Raw genomic sequence first — 16,527 nt, forward strand, 5'->3', positions numbered from 1 at the left:
AACTAATATGCACTTATACGGAACTAATTAATGTTTAACATGTGTACTGTAATATCAAGTGTTTCTGATGATCGTCAACAACCTTCAGTGTGATAATCTGACTTTCACATCAGTAAATTCAAAGATGATCGTTAACGTTGGCTGACTAACTCCAACTACTGTGGTTTTTACCAAAGTGTTGTTTCATATGCATGATTTTTACTTACTTGGTTGAAGCATTTAAATAATTTCAAAGAAATTAAAATTTTTTATTTTATTTTAAGTCAATCAGCTTCTAGTCAAACACATTTATAGAATATATTGACACTTCAGCAGGTTGAAAACAAAAGCAAGAGCCGACTAGAGCCCACAGTGGTGATGAGTAAACGAAACCTTGGGGGTGTTGTCTTAAAATGGATGTCCTGCCAAGATGGAGGGGCCTGCAGTAGGGTTGGGGATGACAGTTGTCAGCAAAGATCATTGTCTCACAACACAATGGGTCGTTACGTCTATGTGAAACAAGGTTACCGCCATTTTTTTGTGGTGAGGTATTCACGTCACAAAAAAACTGCCAAAGACGACATTTTGCAAATTTTTATTCAAGAACATTTAGATCAACCATTGAAGTCAGAAAAGCTTCCTTTTCTTCTAACAGAAACATAACTTAACGTTTCATTAGATGACCAGGTTCACATCTTACATGTTTTTTGGGTTGTATCAAACTTTTTGACCTAATGACAGTATTTTTGCTGTGGCATTCTCAATGACTAGATCTCATTTCAACATACAGTGCTTCAAAACATTTGGTAAGCAATTTCTTATTAGTTCAACATTAAAATATAAAGGAGATAAATAGGCAAAATTCCTGTTCTCCCTCATATTTTAACAATATGCTTTAGCTGCCTTATAATGTTTAAAATTAGAATCAAAGTCCAACTTCTTGGAAAATATCTATCACTCAGCAGAATTAGACTAAACTAAAAATGCCACGTCTACAAGATATGGACGGTATCATTTTAAATGGATATGAATGTGACAACATAGTTTTGTTACATCAAGTGCAAGCCCAAAACAAACCTATAAATGACATTTGTAATATAAAACTTGGTAAAAAATACTTATTTTAAAACTGTACAATCACCAAGTACACAGAGTGAGTACATCAACTGTTATTCATTTGGCTTCAGTGGCGTCAGTCTTTGCCTCCTGGGGAGAGAAAAGGAAAGAAGAGGAAAGTAGCATGTTACATACATTGATAATTCAGGCAGTAAACTAGTACATACCCCTCTACTGTGATCACCACTGTGCTATGATTTCATCCACTTTATCTTATATGGTTTATTAGAGGGTACCTGCAAGTTTCATCAAACTAAACAGCCTTTCAGATCCTTTTATTAACAAACTTGAATGAAAAACAATTGACCAACTTTACTGACTTAGGGATGACACCAATTATGGATTACATTTTCAACAAAGTGCACCAAGAACCATAAATCCAGTCTTTTTTAAACATTATTTGAAGATGTATAATTGGTAATTATTATAATAAATTTAAGGACTTGAATTTGCAGACACCCTGTGTTGATTTTCAGGAACTTTTGTTTAAATCGGTACTGTTGATGACATTCAATCTCGTCCAATTGACACTCTGGAGATGGGTTAATTTAAAACATTAAGTATTCTGCTAAGAGCACAAATGACCTGCAAAAAATTAAGAAATATCATGTAGTGTAATATTTGTGATGGAGACACTTTCTCATAGAAGAAACAAACCTGAGCCTTGGCGCCTCCATTTTCGGCTTTGGTCTTCTTCGGTTTGGCTGCCTTCTACAATCAACATGACACATGGTTAAAAAAACAGATAAGAGCTCTCCAGCACATGCTTCAGACAATGAACAAAATGTAAGTGTACTGAAAACATCTAAACTGTTTCTCAAATGTTCCTTTCCCATTTGCACTGAAACTTAATTTCCCTTCAAGGAACTCCAGGCCATGAATCAGTTGATCATGTGACAAACAACATAAAAAACATCTGTTTAGCTTTTGTTAAGAGTTACATACCTTTACGGCCTTCTTCTTCTCAACCTGAGCAGGTTTAGGTTTCTATAAAAGGAAAAAAAGGATAGAAGTTAAAATGATATGTAAACAGTGTTAGACAACAGCTTTGTGGCCACCTTTCAAACTAATTTCTGTTTCATACTGTAAGCACAAAAGACAATAGAAAGAAAGGCAACTTTGATAAACTAAACAAATGCTGCATGCATGTCTGAGTGAAAATGATTAATTGTGTTTCTAAGAATCTTACGTTTGCCAGCCTTGTGGAAGTTCTTCTTTCCTATGGAAACAGAAGGAAGACAATCTTTAACAATAATTATACACGTAAACAACACATAACCCTAAAAAGGTATGATGTATACAGCCCTAAAGTGGGAATCAGTCTTGTCATAAATACTTAAAAAGGGTCACTATATAAGAAACTGAAACTCAGAATTGAAATATTTGCAATATTTATAAGGTAATAACACAAACTCAAAAGCCCCCCCTCATAACTGAAAAACAAGCTGTTCTCAAAGAAAAAAAAGTCGGCAGAACACCTTTTGAAGCTAGAAAGATGGCACGGTCCGTCACATATAAACAAAGTAAAGCAGTATGAAATCAAGTTGTCCTTTAAGGTCAGTTTGTTTATTCACTTTATGAGTCAGTCATGAAAACTGAGTTTTTTCAGGCATAAAAGTCACCTAAGATCTTACTCCTTTGATTACAGCCCCCCCCAAAACTACAAAGTGCACTTTTAAACAAAAAAGAAAATTATATCAAAAGCAACATTTAACCACAAATCGCAATTATCAGTCGACTACCCAATATACTTTATGAGAATGTGCAGGTGTACAATATTCTTGCAATAACAAAATAATATAAAATAATATAAATACTGTAAACAATTAGAATATGCTACATACCCCAAGGGCCGCGTTCTTCTGCAAGACAAAAACAGAAAAACACAATATTACAATTTGAATGCAAATATTTTTCATGACATGAAAGTCAAACAACAGCATAATCTCTTAATCACGGAGCATCAACATTTCTGCAATAACAAGGCTTTATTGGCAATAAACAAATAAACGCTAGACCTAAAGACTAGTAAATAAACTTAATTTTTTTAAACGTCTTCCCGCCCTTATTTGAATTCAAACTGGGGCTGTCCCGTCACCATGACAGCGCCTTGGCGCCCTGACAGCTTCCTTTGTTTTGTATCAGTGCGCGCCGACAGACAGCTGTTGGGAAACTGATAAGATTACTACTCTACTAATCTGTAGCGACCGCCTTACAATACGTGCAGCCAAACGCAGGTCTGCAGAGATTGCACATGCAATTTAATTTGATTTGCTGTCAAATTTCATTAAGAAAACGCATTTATAATTTGTGTCTTTTTTTTCCCACCATTTTTTTTTTTTTGTTAATTCGTTTTATTTATTTATTTATTAAGATAAACACATTTATTTATATACCACACGCTGCTTCGGGGCATGTTATCATCACACGCAAAAAAAAAGGGAAAAAAAAAAATCACGTTACTCCTAATTAAACAGATGGAAACAAACATTTCGCAGAGCTGCATTAAGCCACTCGCTGATAACGTTACGCACCAGTTAAACCTCCACAGCGCGTTAATATCTACGTTTCTTTTTTACAATTTAGAGCCATTGTTGATTTAACTCGAGAATAAACCTAGGGGTCGACGTGCATGAGCAAACGCCTGACTTTTCATATTCAAAACAGACTGAAAAATAAATAAATAAAAAATAAATTCCGCCTCCCCTCCCCCAACTCCTTCCTCAAATTTGCAGTTCGCGCTCGAACTTAATATCGCCAGAAAAAACACGCTCGTCTTCGGTTCGTGTGTGCGGCGGGCTGTGCGTTTATATTCAGCTGATAGCCACGAATTTAACGTAACTGTGTGTGTTGAAATTGTGTTGTTGCGTTTAGCCTAGGGAGACCCCCTCCCCCTCCACCCCCTCTGTCAAAGAGGGAAAAGACCAACGGTGCCAGACAATTTGCACAGCGCAATGTCAGCCTCTGCACAAGCCAGGGCTTTGGCGCAGGACCGTGGAAATAAACCCACGAACGCTATCAGCCTCGTTAAAGATACATTTTACGTTACGCCCCTGTGTAGATACATTATTGGGAGGATGCCCGAGCAGGTCTTTCCTGCCCGCCCGCCATGGCTGTACCGTTCGTTCGGGGATGATGACGTTCCTCTGATGCACAAATATCAAACGCAAGCCCAACGGTAACCTCAAGCGAACCACACAGACATCGCAGCGTTTGTCTAAAAAAAGCAAAAAAAATAAAATAAAACTCTTACCTTCGATTTGACCATGTTGTTGGCTGGGAATGAACGGAACGCTCACAAAAATAACCGTAAAAACGGGGTGTTTTTCGGAGAGATAACACACGGCGACCGGGCAGTTGCAGAGTAAAATGGCGAATGTATAATGCAAACGAATGTTTTTGTAGTTTATACACTGAAATATAAGAACGAAACCGGTTCGAACCAGTTTTGTGTTTCTGAGGCTGCCATTGGATGCGAGCGCGTCACGTGGTTACAGGCACCTCCCCATTCGTTAAAGAGGCAGGAAGCAGCCAGGAAAAATACCGCGCGGTGCCGCAGGGAGGCGCTGCGGCGAAGGTCCCCGTTGGATTACCGCTGATGACGGTTGAGAAAAGTAGATCCAGTTCATCACGTCTCATTTAAAATCCGATTTGTTTTGCCATATCGTGTACGTGACGATTTAAAGGCGCACTATTTAGTATTGGGGAAGACATTTTAATAAGAAGAAAAAGAGTTGTCATGTTTTATGTTGGTATTTAAAACGTAATAGTGTTTTTTTTTCTGTTTTTTGTCTTTCAGAAAACCGTCCCCCTTGAGGTACACCTAATGTTTACAGTAGGCAACTCATATTATTTTTTGAAGATCTGTTATTCTGTTACATTCTCAGAAAATTGATGCTAGATGTAGACTGATCATTGAGATTTGGGCTGAATGTTGCTTTTAATATATAGTTTTGTTTTATTTAAAGCAGCACTATGTCATTTATTCATTGACTGATTTTTATGTCTACAAGAGTCATAGTTTTATTGACTGAATAAAATGAATAAGCAAACGGACTTTAAAGGACAAGGTGATTTCATTCTGTTTTCACTTTGTTCATATGCGGCGGACCCTGCCACCTTTCTAGCTTCAAACAGTGTCCTGGGGACCTTATTTCCCTCTGAGAACAGCTTGTTTATTCAGATACGGAAAAAAAAGTATTTATGAGTTTGTATCATTACCTCATTAATATTGTAAATATTAAAATTCTGTGTTTGAGTTCCTCTTCTCCAAAACCGCATAATGCTCCTTTAATGTGTTATTTGGCTTCTTTACATTCTCCTCGACCAAATCAAAACTATCTAAGCTGTATATTTAGCATGTCAATTTGTGGAACAGTTACTCGTAGAAATTAGAGACGTTGATACTTGTATGGGGTGAAAGCTTTTCCATTTTTGAAAGGCCTCAGTAATCTAATGTGAAACCAGAACAGTGATTTTCTGAGATACTACACCTTAAGTGATATTTGTCTGCTGCACAAGTTCAGACATTCATTACCATCATATTAAAAGCTAGATGGAGGCAAGAACTGATGTCAGGCAACTGATAAAAGACGACCAAAATGTGCAACAGAAGTACAAAAGAAGTGGATCACACATTATTTAATCACATCTGACATACAGTTACCACTTTATTCTGTTTGAGAAAGCTGGTCAAAATCTAGTTATGTCATCAACATCACACTCAACAGACAACACCTCCTTTGGGACTCGACAAAAAAAAAAACGGGACTGATTTATATCATCTGGATGATTTCTTCTTTGCAAACATCTCCACAACACAGAATCCCTGGCGTTCACTCATAAGATTTGATCTTCCACTGGCATGCATTTGACAGACGAGTTACACCATTTAACTACATCTTGACCAGACATTTCCACGTGTTAGACTTTTTTTAAAATCTACAATCATAAATATCAATTATTCTACAGCCCCATAGGGGTAAAACTGCCCTCTCACCTTGCACAAACCAGTAACCCAAATGAAACCGTTCCCAGTTACTGCTCACTCTTCCCACTTTTCCACAAAAAGCCCTTTGGGGAAGAGCACAGGAGAGGTTTCATCCCCACTTCAACATGGGGTTCGCTTCTTCTGAGCCTTCCTACGCCACGACGGCTTCGCTCTCTAAATCATCAAAGAAAGAGTCTCTCTTGTGCTTCAGCGCGTCTAGGAAGTCCTGAATTCGTTCTTCCCGGCAGGTGGTGTAGTGCAGCAGCGCCTCTTGTCTTCTCTGGGCATCGGCCGGTTTTCCATTCCCATGGTGCTGCAGGTACTCCGCCACGCAGGCTCGATCCGCCTCTAGCTGCAGTAAGGCCTGATGCTCTCGATGGAGGTCTCTGGCTTTCTAAAATTCAACACACATCGACATTCCCTTTAGTCCTGTTTAAGTGGGAATTGCTATTCATCTTTGTTTTGGTGACAATAAGGAAGGTGTAAACTGAAGCCACATTACTGATTACATGCACAACAGAGAGTCTGTGTTGTGTGGCAGATGGTGGCGAACACAAACTGTTTCACTGTCACACTGGCCCAAGTTATTTCCCTCGTCTTTGAAAAACATGGCAGTGCTAAACTGATTCATTCAGGGTTTGAATCCCAGGATATTTGTTAGAAGAAAAACATCTACGCCATTTCACCAGCATAGTTAAATCCATATTGACTTATCACTTATTCCATCATCGATATAATTTTATTTTGTGCGCAGCAGACTACCATTTATTTGTACAACCCTCTGTTGTATAGTGACTATTAAATGAATCTTGTATCTTGAATAAACAAGGTAATAAGTGTATTTACGTTTTGCGACAGAATAACAGGATGACGTGCAGTGGTTGAACTAAATAATATAACCATCTTAGAAATGTGGGGTAATAAATGTTGAACCCTTAAAACCCTTTTGATAGTCAGCAAGCCATTTTTCAATCAGAAATGTCAAAAATGTGCTTGTTCCAGCTTCTTAATAAAGGATTTGCTACTTTTCTTTTGCTATCTATGACAGTCAAGGGAGAGACTTTGGGTTTGGCACCGTTGGTTGGACAAAAGAGGCAATTTGAAGACGTCACTTTGGGCTCTGGGAAACTGCGATGAGCATGTTTCACTGTTATTTGCCATTTTATATGTTATACGAAAAGAATCCATAGTTGTTGCCCTACTGACACAATAATAGCTGGGAATTGTTGGAGTTTGTTAGGGTTGTTGATTCAGTCCTTTTGGATGGAATGTGTAAGAATCTTAGTTTAAAACATTCAAAAATGAACTAAAATTATGAACAGAATGTGAAGAAATAACAATTTCTACATTATTTCAAAGACACCCATGTATTTTGTCATGTAGAGATATTTAACTGACAAGCTAGCCTCAAGCCTGAAAACCTCCTTCTCCCAGCGACATGCTCCTGTGCTGAACACCAACACCTCCCTGGTAGTCTGGTTAGCTGCATGGCTATCTGAGCTAACAGTAGCCAAAGTTATGGATGTATGACAAAAATACAGTTAGTAGTTACTCTGGTGATATAATGCCCTTATTTGTTGGGAGTATGATTTGAAGGTGGCCAATTCTGACATACTGCACTTTTAAATACCTTTTATTAATGTTGATAAATACATGTGACCGGTTATTCCTCATTTTCTAAAACAGTCCTGCATGTGTGGTTGCATTTCAACAGAGATCTGACAATGACCGTTTCATTGGTGAGCTTTCAAATCAATATATAGCAGGCTATGAAGGTTCAAGGAGGCCTGATAGGATCTGTGACTGTATGCTTTAGTACAGTCTGTCTAAGTTTCCTATGCACCACTGGCAAACAATGCAAAAACGTTCAAACGTGGCAGGGAGCTGAAGTCCCACACAGATCCTCACCTGCACGGACCCCAAAGACCCCGATGAGGACATTTACTCAAAAAAATGACGGCCCAGTGGAGTTAAATCAATACATTTGGCAGGGTGACAAACCAAACACTGTAATCTGAGATATTCTTGTTATTTTGCCCGTGTCCCTGTATACCCTTTCCAATACAACGTCCTTCACTGGTCTCGATATAAACCTTACCTGGATGGATTTGTAATTTAGTTGATATTGGAGAATGGCTTCACACAGGTTCCAGAATGAGTACTCCGGCCACAGAACTGACTGAAACACTATACAAGAGTGGGAAGTCTGCGGAATGGAAGAGAAAAGAAAATCAATACAAGTGTCAGACGAGGAGCTGTCAAGTGTCTGACAATATGATCAAATCATTATATAACTGTGTCTCTTTTGTGAACGTCGATCATAGATTGTACTAAAAATTGGTGGATAACCCTTTGTTGCTGTATTTCAGAACAAATAATCACTTTAAAAGAAGTTCTTTGATCAAAACATGATAAACTGGCATTAAAGCGAAATGTAAACTACCAAACAAGCAGCTGTGCTTGGTGACAGTCTTGATAAAGTTAAGCAGCCGAGACGGTCAAAGCTGACATGAATGAGCTTTTTTAAAATAAACCTTAACTAATGATCTAATTTACTGGTAAAAATCCAATGTTCAAATCTAATCTATGATGGCTGCTACATTACAGATAAAGGCAACGAGACACAGAGTTGCCACACCCGTGAATACTGAAGATCACCACAAAGTCTTACTCTAAACAAAAACAGTCTTGTATCACGTCATCTGACACTGTGGAAATCAATAATGGTGATCACGGTTACAGTTATCAACGGCTTGTATGCATCAAAAAGCCTGGGAAAAAAATCATTCTTATACAAATGCTCTTTATATGGTTTGTTTATAATAATCAGTTGGCCCACCTAGGGTTTTCATTTTGGGTCTTTTCATACAGGACAACATATGGGAAAACATTTTACACTAAAAATACTATAATGATCCGTCTTGCGGTACCCCGTTTGCTTCTGACTGAAGCTGTTGTTGTGTGCACACAGGGAGGAAGAACTGCAGTTAGCTGTACATTATATTCAGTACTGTATTATATTATATACAGTACTGTATTATATTATAGTGCATTTGAATTATAGACAGTACTGTTATTTAATTTGTACAGTAAAAAAATGTTTGACACAGCCTTACTTACTTTATTTATCAACTTATGCTTGTCCATCTTCAATGCTATCTGACTGTTAGCAAAACTGAAAAAAAGACCATGATAATATACAGAATATGATGACTACCTTAAAAACATGGTCTGTAATGTAGGGCTGCAACTGATGATTATAGTCATGCTCAACCGATTTGTTGACTGTTTTTCCCTGGGGAATCGATTGGTTGGGTCTGTGAAATGTCAGGGAATAAGGAAGGATGTTGATTTGCGCTTCTCTGAGCCCTGGATGGCGTCTGAGGGTCTTGTTCTTTTTTCCTCTAGACAAAATGCTGGTTTGTTTGTCGTTATGGAGGAGTGGGGAGGCCAGAGGGTGATGGACTGAAATCAAAGAATGGCAACTTTCTTTTGGAGGTCACTCGGGCCGACTGATCGGTGGTCGCCCGGTCAACTGAAAATTGCAGCTAAACTGTGATGAGTACCTTGACCATGTGTAATGATCATAAATGAAACTAAAACCACGATTAATAATATGAAGGAATAATAAGTATAAGTATAATAAGTATCATGAGCACCTGCATAATCAGTCAAGACAACACACATGTAGATGAGATCAAAACTAAGTACCAAGATAGAGATATTATTTGATTTGACTTTTCTTGTGAAACAGTCAACAAATTCCAGTAAAAAGCAAAACTAGTCATTTAATTTCTTTATATTTATGTAATAAATAAAGTCATCTTCATGAGAAAGAGATAACAAATGTCTACATAAACGAAAAGCCTTGTTTAAAAGGAATGCTTTGAGCTACAAAACCTGAAATACAAGTCTAACTGCCGTGGTTACAACGACTGCGTCTGTTTAAGAATTCCTTCCAATGATCTCCAAACACTCAAGCTTCGGAATTCTGACTCGGAATCTCCAATCTGACTGAGTGTGAGTTATGACTGAGTGTTTTTTTCTGAGTTTAAGAGAGATCTCTCAAGGGGGCATGTGAAAGAAACAATAATTTTTCCATGCAGTCATTCTCATCCTCACCTGCCAAAGAAGGAAGTCGCTGAGGCGAACCTCTCCAGATGTGCGGATGAGCAGATCAGGATTGGGGGAGTTATTGCTGTACAAACACTGACTGAGCAACGCTTCTGAAACATCGCTGAGCACAACAGAACAACACAAACATTAACTTATTAATGCATCAGCTCCCCCGGTTATCTTTTCACATTCTATGTTGCACAAGGGCTGGGCAACATATTGATATTATAATGGTATCAACAAGATCAGCTCAGTGCTTGGCCATCGTTTACCTTGCTTTGATCAGGCCCTGCTCCACTCCCCAAGCCATCTCTCTCACCGCGTTGGTGATTTCATATCTTGATGTGTAGGCGAAACACACATTCAGGAAACATCTGCAAAACAAGCATTTGTTTATCACTGGCCAGTTATAATCCTTATATATATATATATATATATATATATATATATATATATATATATATATATATATATATATATATATATATATATATATATATATATATATATATATATATATATATACATATATATATAATCTTCTTATGTTATGTTGTATGGATAATGCAGTGGCAAGATTGACTCACTAATGATAAGGGGTCATAAAAGCAGAACTACAGATTAAAGGCACAATAGGTAGTGTTGGGGGAGAAATTTTAATCAGAAGGTTTTTTTCATGACTCAATTAATTGAATAAACAAACACGACTTAATACTGTTTTACTCTGTGTATATGTGGCGGACCATGTCACCTTTCTGGCCTCAGTGTTCTTGGGACTTTACTCTCCTCTGAGAACAGCTTGTTCATTCAGTTATGAATAAAAAAAAAAGAGTTTGTACTATTACATCAACAATATTATAAACAATAAAATCCTGAGATGGAATTTCGTCTCCACAACTACAAAGTGCCCTGTAAATAAAACACGTACTTATTGTGCGCCTTGGTTGTGACCACAGCTTTGGCGATGATTCGCTGGAGGTCGAGTGGCAGCATGTTCAAGTCACCCAGCACACGGATACACACACCGTGTTTCTCCAGGTTTTCCCTAAAGACAGGGACAGACAGGCAAGGGGTATGGAGGAGGAAATGCATTAAGAAAAACTTGAAGACTAAAAGGAAGAACAAGACTTCATACACAAGGCATCCACACAAAGGGATTTCCACAGAGAAGTTGTTTGATACAGGCTCTCTGAAGCAATCTGTAGTCCAGCGTCTAGTGTGAGGCAGGTTTTTCAACACTAACCACATTTTTGCTGCAGGGAATAATGTACAGTGAGGAGGTTAGCGGGAACAACTGGCTAATACCAACGCTGACAAGTGACAAGTTACTCCCTTTCTTCAGGCTAATATGCTGATGAAGCAGCGTGGCAATGCAAGCCATCATTTTTCTTGGGCCAACATCTAGTGGCTGTTTGTGAAACTGCAGATAAGCGCAGCCCAATATTAGATTAAACATCTGTTGATTGGTTTAAGTAAGTGCTTTTGGCATCTGTATTTGCACTATAGACCATAGTTATAGGTCATATTTATAAGATTTTTATGCAGACAAATCATACAGCGATCAACAGTCTTGGTAGTTGCCAGCTTATGATAATGTAAGACTGCCTAAGTTCAACAGTATGTTATATATTGCAGGATGAAGGCAGTATCAGCCAAAATAGTGATGGAAATAATTGATATTGTGCACGCCTATTTATAATCAGCCTCTCCTCCTCTTGGCCGTTCTGGCATCAGTCCACAGCACATCTTACTCAATGGTCAAAGCAGCGGTAGGCGTTTCTGTGTCAGAGTTGGCATCTGTCAACTCTGTGTGCAATTTCCAGCAAAAAAATCCCAGTATTTTTCCTCAGTGCGTCTGATTTGAATTGCAACTGTAAAATATGTTCATGTTAAAGCCCATAGGAGGTCATTTCAATTCATTTTAGCAAGGCCCAGGACAAAAAGGTTTCAGTCTGACAAGCAGTGCCCGGGCACAGCATTTGGCTCTTGTCAACTTTACTTTAAGGAAGCTGTGAATCATTTGTGCAGAATGTGACAAGCAGAAACAGTGTTATAAGCTATTTTTAATCGTCAGACGCTGGATTATGGTACTTTTCTCTCCCCCTTGTGGCTGTTAGGTTTCTCTGCCATAAGCTCTATATAGTTGCTGTAGCAGCTTCCCCCTTCAGTTCTGGAATTCAGATAACAAAAAAAAAATGCAGCTACACCTGAGCCACAGACACAACATCTTAAAACTCTGTAAATACTGCAGATATAGGCTTAATCGGCCATGTGTGAACTTGTTTTGCAATGGTTTGAATATTAAAGATTTTCATTTGTGTGTAAACGCTCCATACTGCTGCTTTAACTTGAAAACTCACCTTTCATCCAACAGCCGCTCAAATTTCTGCTTGGCCAGCTCCATCAGCCCGTCCACCTCGTCTTTAGTGCGCTTGAAGTTCTCGATGCTGAAGGCGTACACCGTCACCTCTTGGATATTCAGATGTTTACACCAACGTAGTGTCTGGTGTGTGTAAGGGACAAGGGGTTATACACACATGATTATCCTACTTCCTGCCCAAAGGACATGTGTAATATCCTAAATGCAACCTCACCTCTGCCAGCTTGTTGAAGCCCTGCATATGCCCTTCCTGCCGCTCAATGTTGTTCTTCAGTGCAAAGCGGCGGTTACCGTCCATGATGAAGGCCACATGTTTGGGCATGGGTCCAGCCTGGGAGACACAATGCAGGAGATTTAGGAGAGTCATGTACATAAAGTTAAATAGAAGCATCAGGCAACTATTGTGATGATGGAACGGTCATTTTTCAGTTGTTTTCTTTATACCAAATTATTCTCTGAGTCCAGCTTAAAAAATTTGACGATTTCTCTCGCTTTTATGACAAGATACTCATTATTTATGTTCTAGGTTTTATTCTTGACCTTGGGGCAAAAAAAAACAAAAAAAAAAAAAACACTTTAGCACAAGGTCCACTTACAAGCTTTGGTTAGAGCTTTCAGCTGCATCTTTGGGTAAGTGGATGACATTTTAGCCACCTCCACCAGTTTGCTCAAATTAATCTTAAATCCTGATTAGACTCTCATCAAGACAGTGTGACATTGACAACATTCTGGTTAAACCTCCACAAATGTTTAATGTTTTTTTTCCCAAAAACATCTCTTAGTATTACTTTTAGGGAAAAAGTGATGCTAATCTACAGTTTTTATCGATTGCTTTGACCTGTTTAAACAAACTGGAATCCACTTGGTTTTCATCATCACTCTCTCAGCAGAGCCCAAGACACCTCTTGCAAATGTGTTAACCCCTTCTCATTGGATTGACACATTTTCCCCGCCCTTTTGCAGAACAGTTAACACGGATGTCATTCAAGCAGTCCAAACTCCATTGTTTTAGCTATGGTAACCAAACAGAAACCATCTGTTCCTAACTATTAGAAACTACCTATATCAGTATGAAATCACTAAAGCACCTGTTTGACACTCCTAAAAACAAATCTTCAATGAGCAATCAGTCTGCAGGCCTTAAAAAGTGCAGCGGCTGTGTTGTTTTTTGCCAACATGGATTGAAGAGGTCTAAGGCAGGTGAGAGTGAGAAATAGGTGCAGAGGAATGTCAAGGTTCGATGGCATGCAAGAAGATTTTTCCCTTGGTTCATTGCAAGAGAGGATAATGAATGTGATGTGGATGAGGCCATGTGGCCCCATCGTCAAGACAGAAGAGACTGAGTATCAATAGTGGCTATTTCTTATACTCTACAAAAATTGCAGCCGTTTCATCTGAGACAAGCGAAAGAAATACTGCTGTTTTTGTTACCTGGAGTTCGCAGATCCTTCCATCATCACAGCCAGAATTACTGGTCGTTCTTCCAAGAGAAGAGAACGAATTGCTGATGAAATTTTTAGTAGAGTCACAAATGGCGCTGGAAATGCAAATAACGCAGCTTGTATTTCCAGAACCAGAGCACAGAGTTAAGCTGCTATTTCCAGGACCAGGAACAGGGATTTAAGCTGTGTTTGCCACTTTCTGACAGAGAAATAGAAGTGCTGTCTAAATCAAATGAACAATCAGTTCAAATGATGTTCCTGGTTTTTCAAGAAACACATCAAAAATGTATGCTGATCCAGAGGTAGCGCTTTTGTATTGCAGAACAAGAGCAGTTCCTCCAGGATCACAGCTGTCTTTTCACTCAGTGTGTAAACGATTACTATTAATAATATGAAGATATAATATTAAGTGTAATGAGCACCTGGATAAAGGCCAAGATGGCACATATGTAGATAGGATCCTTCAGTACCAAGATGGAGGAGATTTCATTTGATATTGACTTTTGTACATTTGGGCCACAAGCCAAAATAAAAATTTAAAAACAGCCTAAGTTGACTCAAATGAATCTTAAGTCTTCATTAATTTTGGCATCGAGATGGTTTCAAGATTCTGGGTAAACCTCCACAAATGCTGCAAGTGTTCTTTAATGTTTATTCAAACATCTCTGAGTATTACTTTTTGGGGAAAATGTATGCTATACTAAAATCTTATGGCAACACATGGGAGGCAAACACTGGGGAGTATGTAAATGACAACCATTAATAATAGGAAGATATATCATTAGGTGTAATGAGCATCTGGATAATAAGATAGAATCATTCTGTGTCAAGATGGAAGAGATATTATTTGATGTTGTCTTGAGTTTTGTACTTTTGGGCCAAAAGCCAAAATATATATATTTTTTCAAAGGAAACAGCCCAAGTTGACTCAAATCTTATGGCAGCACACGAGAGGCAAACACTGGGGATAATAAGTATGTAAACGACTACTATTTATAATAGGAAGATATAATATTAGGTGTAATGAGCACCTGGATAATAAGCCAAGATACATATGCAGATAGAATCATTCAGTGTCAAGATGGAGGAGATATTATTTGATGTAGTCTTTGAGTTTTGTACTTTTGGGCCAAAAGCCAGTATAGGTAGTTAGGTAAGTATAGGTTTTTTGTTTTTTATTTTAAAGCAAACAGTCCCAAGTTTACTCAAATCTTATGGGAACACTTGAGAGGCACACACTGGGAGAGGTGAGGAGGAACACACAGATTCAGGCTTACCTTCAGGATATTCGCTGAAATCTTTTCCAGCAGGTTCAGTTCTCCTTCTCTTATCCACGACATTTTGTAAACGGTCTAAAAATAAGTGGGAGTGAAATGGTTTTTATGGCTGTCGACCTCGTGACCCACCCTACACTGGACAGAAGGGGAAAAAAATAAAGCTAACGTGCCGCTAAACCAATCTGAGTGTGTTATCAGAGTGTCATTTTAAAAACAACATCTCGTCTTCGATGCAGCAGAGTGCCTGACTCGTCCGTTAACGGGCAGCTCTGCCTCACGAGACATGCAGTCAACTTCAAACTGCTGCGAGGCTTTTTAAAAAGGCACGAGGCGACTCACACACCGTCCGCACAGCACCGACCGTGGACCGACACCGCTCCACTCATTCAAACCACCGAACCACACGCTGGTCTTAACGCAGAAAAACGCTACGATCTGATCCCATCTCACAGACCCTCCAACTCACAGCCTTTTTACGATGACGATCGCTTCCGCATCGGAGTAAAGTGACGTAGCGGGAGCGATGACGACTTCCTGTCACGGGTCGGTAGATTTTGAAAGTGTGTGGATGGAGGACGGATCAACGTCGGAGGGTCACAGTCGGGTATTTGACCCAAAGTGACACGAATAGTCCAAACAAGCGGTGGTACGCTCAATATTTACTGAGCCAAAGCAGTGAGGTCATGTCCTCGATATTTATTTCTACGTCTTTGATATATTTTTAAAAAAATATTTATAGTTAATTGAACTTAAATAGTTAGTAAATAGTCATTTTTTATTTTACTTATTAAATGCTTTATAAAAATAGAAAAGGTAAATTCTGGAATATTTTTAGTTTTTTTTCAAGAGCTGACACTAAATGCACATGGCTGGCTGTGAAAACTTTGTAAACCTGGCTGCAGTTCTGCCTACAGACACCACCATGTAAATAAACTAAAGCACTGCTAGTGTTGGGTAAGTTACTTTGAAAATGTTACATTACATATTACTAGTTACCCTAATTTTAAGTAGTATATTGCCTCACAATATTACTGTCTGCGTAGAGTAATAAATTACTTCCTGCACCACTTTTAAGTTATTTTCAAGAAAATGCACAAAGCACCTCTACAGAATAATTAATCAGCCTCAATCTTTTTAGATAAACAAATGGACTTGGACACAGGGGGTGAGCAGGCGGACAAATGATCAAAGTCTGATATACAATGAGACAGAAATAAATATATTCAA

At 38.5% G+C, this 16,527-nt stretch overlaps 1 protein-coding gene and 1 long non-coding RNA gene across 3 annotated transcripts; both read right to left on the reverse strand.

Annotated features, from left to right (window-relative positions):
* Positions 1-558: 558 nt before the first annotated feature.
* On the reverse strand, positions 559-4,589 carry LOC115567695 (uncharacterized). Its single transcript, XR_003981246.1, has 6 exons — positions 4,349-4,589; positions 2,940-2,957; positions 2,285-2,314; positions 2,041-2,082; positions 1,753-1,806; positions 559-1,185 (listed from the first exon to the last, which is right to left on the reverse strand). It is a non-coding gene; the product is annotated as an uncharacterized LOC115567695 (long non-coding RNA).
* A 1,121-nt stretch (positions 4,590-5,710) lies between these two features.
* dhdds (dehydrodolichyl diphosphate synthase) lies at positions 5,711-15,832 on the reverse strand. 2 transcript variants are annotated; one of them, XM_030393305.1, is made up of 9 exons: positions 15,644-15,832; positions 15,301-15,375; positions 12,796-12,912; positions 12,562-12,704; positions 11,130-11,246; positions 10,474-10,575; positions 10,208-10,322; positions 8,184-8,291; positions 5,711-6,479 (listed from the first exon to the last, which is right to left on the reverse strand). In XM_030393305.1, exons 2-9 carry the CDS (start codon positions 15,361-15,363, stop codon positions 6,237-6,239), a joined length of 1,008 nt encoding a protein of 335 aa, XP_030249165.1. In that variant the 5' UTR covers positions 15,364-15,375; positions 15,644-15,832; the 3' UTR covers positions 5,711-6,236. The 2 variants fall into 2 exon arrangements, with proteins under 2 accessions (XP_030249165.1, XP_030249166.1); XM_030393306.1 differs by having other exon boundaries at positions 15,767-15,785.
* Between the last annotated feature and the right edge of the window lie 695 nt (positions 15,833-16,527).

Source organism: Sparus aurata, chromosome 17, assembly GCF_900880675.1.
Source record: "Sparus aurata chromosome 17, fSpaAur1.1, whole genome shotgun sequence".
Taxonomy (NCBI): Eukaryota; Metazoa; Chordata; class Actinopteri; order Spariformes; family Sparidae; genus Sparus; species Sparus aurata.